The sequence below is a fragment of the Silene latifolia genome, chromosome X, assembly GCF_048544455.1.
Source record: "Silene latifolia isolate original U9 population chromosome X, ASM4854445v1, whole genome shotgun sequence".
Classification (NCBI taxonomy): domain Eukaryota; kingdom Viridiplantae; phylum Streptophyta; class Magnoliopsida; order Caryophyllales; family Caryophyllaceae; genus Silene; species Silene latifolia.
The window spans coordinates 306,543,645-306,548,774 of record NC_133537.1 but is presented as its reverse complement, the minus strand read 5'-3'; the positions used below and the strand labels follow the sequence as shown (position 1 = coordinate 306,548,774).

The 5,130-nt window shown below is 38.7% G+C and overlaps 1 protein-coding gene across 1 annotated transcript; it reads right to left on the bottom strand.

Annotated features, from left to right (window-relative positions):
• Positions 1 to 258: 258 nt before the first annotated feature.
• On the bottom strand, positions 259 to 4,900 carry LOC141617346 (uncharacterized). The gene is made up of 6 exons (XM_074434532.1): positions 4,424 to 4,900; positions 3,822 to 3,886; positions 3,665 to 3,694; positions 2,432 to 3,554; positions 1,776 to 2,015; positions 259 to 763 (listed from the first exon to the last, which is right to left on the bottom strand). Exons 1-6 carry the CDS (start codon positions 4,532 to 4,534, stop codon positions 725 to 727), a joined length of 1,608 nt encoding a protein of 535 aa, XP_074290633.1. The 5' UTR covers positions 4,535 to 4,900; the 3' UTR covers positions 259 to 724.
• Positions 4,901 to 5,130: the final 230 nt, after the last annotated feature.

The window sequence follows — 5,130 nt, the reverse complement described above, 5'->3', positions numbered from 1 at the left end:
TGCTTCATTAAGCCCGCGTAAATACCGGAGATTTTTGTTTTTTTTTTTGGTTTAAACCGGGGTGTCCACCGTCGACAACAGTGTATAATCCCCTCGCCGCGCGTGCTCTCACGAAGTGGTAAACGGCTGGCCAAAGCATTTGTTCCATTCTCATTGGCAGGGATCGAACCCCTGACCTCATGGTTAAGGGATGAGGTGAACAACCATCACACCAAATACATTTGGTTATACCGGAGATTTTTGTAGTGCTAGCAAGAATGCAAAAATTAGAGGAAGAGGTAAACCAAGGCCGTGAGTGCAGACAAATATTGTATTTTTTACAGAGAGACCATAAAAACTCAAAAGACGCTGATGTATATATACAAGACATCTACTCCATAAGCTCTTCATATTAGAAATAGTTATTCTAAGTATGCTGAACGCATACAACAATCTTATACGAGTTTACATTTGACGATTTTCTTCAATAGATCCTTGGATATAGGATAATACTGGGTTAACTAATCAAAATCTTACTCTTATGATGGAGCTAAAAGGCATAAAAAGACGGTTGAATTTTTAAAAGTTCAGAATTTCCACTTTCACCAGCATAAAAGCCTAAAAAAGGTGGTGGCAAAATGTTGTTTGCTACATTGACTGCCCCGAGGGTAACCGACTATCCGCGGTTAACATCATTGTAAAATCTTCGTCTTATGTACAAAATTACATTCGACGATTTTCTTCATCAAAGATAGACCCGAGCATCCGATCTGCCAGCGTTCACCTACCGATAGCACATACAAGGAAACATATTTATTAGATTTACAGGCATGGAACTTTTGTGGCTAAATGCTACGAGTATTGTAGTACTAATAAAAGGACAATGTTAACAGTTAAGAGAGACCGTAATATTTCCCAGCAAATAACTCAAAATTCTAAGCCACAATGATTATTATTATTTTATTTATTTTTTGTACACTGACGGATTTCAAATGCAAATTACGAGTAACATCCCTAAACAAATAGGGTGTTATTACTAATAGCAACTTTTACACACTGTTTTTAGCATCATAATGACATTACTAGTACTACAATACTCGTAGCATTACCGACCAATGCATAGTTCCTAGTTCCTAGTTCCTAGTACTCAATGAGATTGACCCTATATAGGGGATGAGACAAATGTACTACATTCAGTTTTAGAAATTTTAGTGTTGCTACACATGAGAGCTGGAAATGTAACTACTATAGCCAGCAATGAGATGAGGACGCACTTCCTGCATCCTGTTCTCAAATTCACAGTTCTATTTTCTGATTGGTGGCAAGTGTCATTACACGTGTTGGTAACTCTTTCAAATTGCAACTATCAGAAGCTCATCTATTTGACCACCCGAGAAAAATCCATGAGCATCTATACATTGCCCCAGGACAAGAAAGAAGCTCTTAAATCATGCCAAGGCGAGATCATATGCACGCAGCCTGAATGACCTGATCATATCAACCCAAAAGCTAGTTACTTCGACTCTTCATATTACCTCACATACTCGTAACACTTAGAACTCTGGCATGGGAATGACATCAGGACACCTCCCTCATCTTCAGCCAAAACATGAGGGTTTTTCATAAAAGCGAAGACCCCGACAATTGAACAAGCACCCATATATGATACTTCTAACCAAGCCTTAGCCTAGGAGGGAAAGGAGGCAGGTGAAACTTCTGGACACTTTTTCAAAAACAATAACAGCAAAAGAGCTATATACCTACATCAAACATCAACAAGGAGAGCTTAAAATTACCTTTGACCCAACAGATGCTACACTGCCTTTGCTCTCTGATAACTTTGTATGTCTCTTCTGATCTATTGTTCTTACAACAGGTATGTTGCAGTTGCCAGAAGATATTCGACTCAAGGCTACCCTTTTTACATTCTCTTTGCTGGAGCAAGAAGGTCCATTCAAGTGAACACGCCCCACTTTCCCTGTACCAGCTGGAACACCAAGTCTTGAGCAATTTTTAACTTTATCTGAAATTGGAACCTGTATGAAACTCGAATTAAAGTTGAGTCAGAAGGTTGTAAGGAACCTCCCCACGAACCCCAAATAAGAACCTGTGGGTGGCATGTCCAACACCCTGCTTATGCAACACAAGAGTCGAGCGTTGTACAAAAATCACACGTTTCGCACAATATATGTCCTACAGATTTTCTTTCTCAAACTTGTTTAATTCTACATGGGTAAGTATCCAAAATTTTTGAGACGGTCATTTTATGAAAATCCACGTATTTTTCGCTTCAAATTAAGTGTTTCGTGTCATACCAATGTCGGAGTGTCAAATGTTGGACACTAGTACCAAGGTGCACATTCAAAGTAACATGGCCTACATATATATAGTACTCCATATCAATTTAAGGGACGAATTATCTGTTCTTTGCTAATAATCACCAATAGCTCACCTTTGACTTCACAGCTTGCAAGCGAGTCGAACCTGCAACAGCACCTCCACCCCCTATCCTGGAGCTATAACAAGTTCTAGTCTTAGCAGATGCCCCAACCCGTTTTTGAAATTTTGCTCGTTCTTCAAGAGTTGGTGCCGACTTTCCAAGATCACGTACATTAGAATTTCTGTGTCCCTTGAGTTTCAAACTCGCTGCCATTTTCTGGACTGGTGCCTCATTGACGTTGTTAGTAATTACTCTCTCTTTCATTGGTCGTACCAAAGTTTCAGGTCCAATAACGCCTAAATATTTATCTTTGTTCTGTTTAATACCAACCGCAGTTTTCTTGCCCTCAAACATTGAATTTGAGATACTCATACTAGTATGCTTTCCAGTCAAAGACTTGTGACCTTTATGCTTTATATTTAGATTAATATCCATTTTCACTTGATCGAGATGATCAGTTTTTGTTGGTGTCGTTGACCTCTTGACTTTCCCATCATATCCAACACTAGACGAACCAACACTTGACTTGCTAGAAGAAGATTTACGGCCTTTTAATTCTCCATCATCACACATTTCAACCCTCAATGCTGGTCTTGTGGCGCAGCTTCTCCTGAGATTAGTTTTCAATGCATTCAATAGACCACCAGTCATACCAAATCCCTCTGATGGCTTTGTGTCATATCTTTGACTTACAGTTGTTATTGTACTGGTTGATAATCCACTGGTAGATGCTGACTGAGCGTTCAAAAAACAATATGTATCTTTACCGTCTGCCACAGCTTTAGAATTACAGGAAATTGATGTTGAGTGGCTGTCACTGCATTGCACACTGGTGACTGGACCAGTAACTTCACTTTGATCATTGGGACTTGCTTTAGGTTTACAATCATGGCTTGGAGCTATATCCAATCTCGAACTCCTACCACCCAAGTCATTAACTGGATGACTTTTACTGACTGAAGTGGTATCATTGTTTCTCCGAGGTTTATTTATGTAGTCTTTGCCTCGCGATTTTGAAACTGAAGATGGAAGCTTTGGAGAACTTACTCCATGAAGATTGAATTTCACGAAATCGTTCCCCACATCTGGATGTGCAAATGCAGATATTAACTGACGTGCAGAAAGATGATGGAACCTGAAAATCAAGCCAACCCTTATAAGTGAAATTCCCTACGCGGCTACGTCTCTAACTTTAAGATATCTTCAGTACACAACGGCTCAAAAAGGCAAGTGGAAGACACTCACGAATGGCTTGTGTGGAACCATGCATCATCGCTGCAAAGGATAGGGGAAGTGTTCTAATTAGTCAAGGGTTTCAGTGATTTGCTGCATGTCAAATGGTAAAAATGTGTGCTGAAACTTGAGGAATGAGATAGTAAGTCAGAAATAAAAGGAAACTAACTTGTCCTCTGCTGCCATATTTGGCTCCAATGTAAGATCAGCCCACATTGGTGCTTCCACTTCTTCCTACAGTGGTAGACGCCCAATTAAAACGTGGAATTATGTATGACCCTAAATTTGTAAACCTGATTCACTAAAATTCACAGCATAAACCAGAAACTTAACACGATTCAACGAACAATCAGTCATCATTGAACTCGCATATATAACTCCAATCCAACTAAAAGATTTCGAAGAAAAATAAAATAATTCCTAGTACCACCAACCATACTAATCTATAAGGTAAAATTGACGGACAGCAAAAGTGAGGGGTATTTTAATCAAAGAACAAATGATTGAGACGGATGAAGTAGTTCATCTACGTCGATGATAAACAAGAAACGCAACCAGATAAACTCTCCAGGAAAATACAAAATATCAACTCAGATTAATTACATTTTGTATACATTATTCAAAATTTCTCGTAATACTTTTTGTAAAACGTATACAGTCAAATGGAACGGAACAAGTATTGCAAAATAATCAAACACGATAACATTGTACCCGCCACAAAACCCTAATATAAATAGAATTCCTAAACAAAACAGGAAAAGGGTGAATTACCAGAAAAGCCCAGTGATCAACTTCCACAGTGCTTCTCCGTTTAGAAATTATCCTAACACCACCATTTTCGTCACTTTCTTTGATCTTGATCTTGTTCTTCGCCATTTTCATTTCTTTTAGTTTTAGGTGTTTAATCTGTTAATTGAATCACCAAGATGCATGATTTATTCGATTTGGGATATTTACAAGAGTGAAATTAGTGTGGAATGTTCAAGGAATGAGCGTAGAGAAGGAAATTAAGGTTTAATTGTGAGTCAATTTGGGGAATTGCAGAAGACGATAGTCAAGGAGGAGATGGTCGAAATATCTTCTTGAGTTGCATTGCATTTGTGTATGGATACAATACCGTTGAAGGTTTTAAAAATGAGGGCTCATTTTGATCGACACCATGTTTTACTAACTTTCAATGCCGTTTTCATTCCAAAACAGTCCGGATCGTCTGTCCCGCAATTATATCCCCTTCCCTGTCCCACTCTCCCAATTGGACCACGTTGCACAGGAGAAAAGTCTTCTTATAATACTCACGTGACATGAGATCCTCACAACATAAAAGAATTATAAGTGGTGAAAGGAACGCGCTATGATATCATACTGATTAGGTTTAACTGTTTGCCTTTATTTTTCAGCGCATGCTTCTTATTTCATCAAAGCAGGTCTGCAAAATTCAACTCTAACCCCCTATTTTGATCAATTCATCAAATTGACAA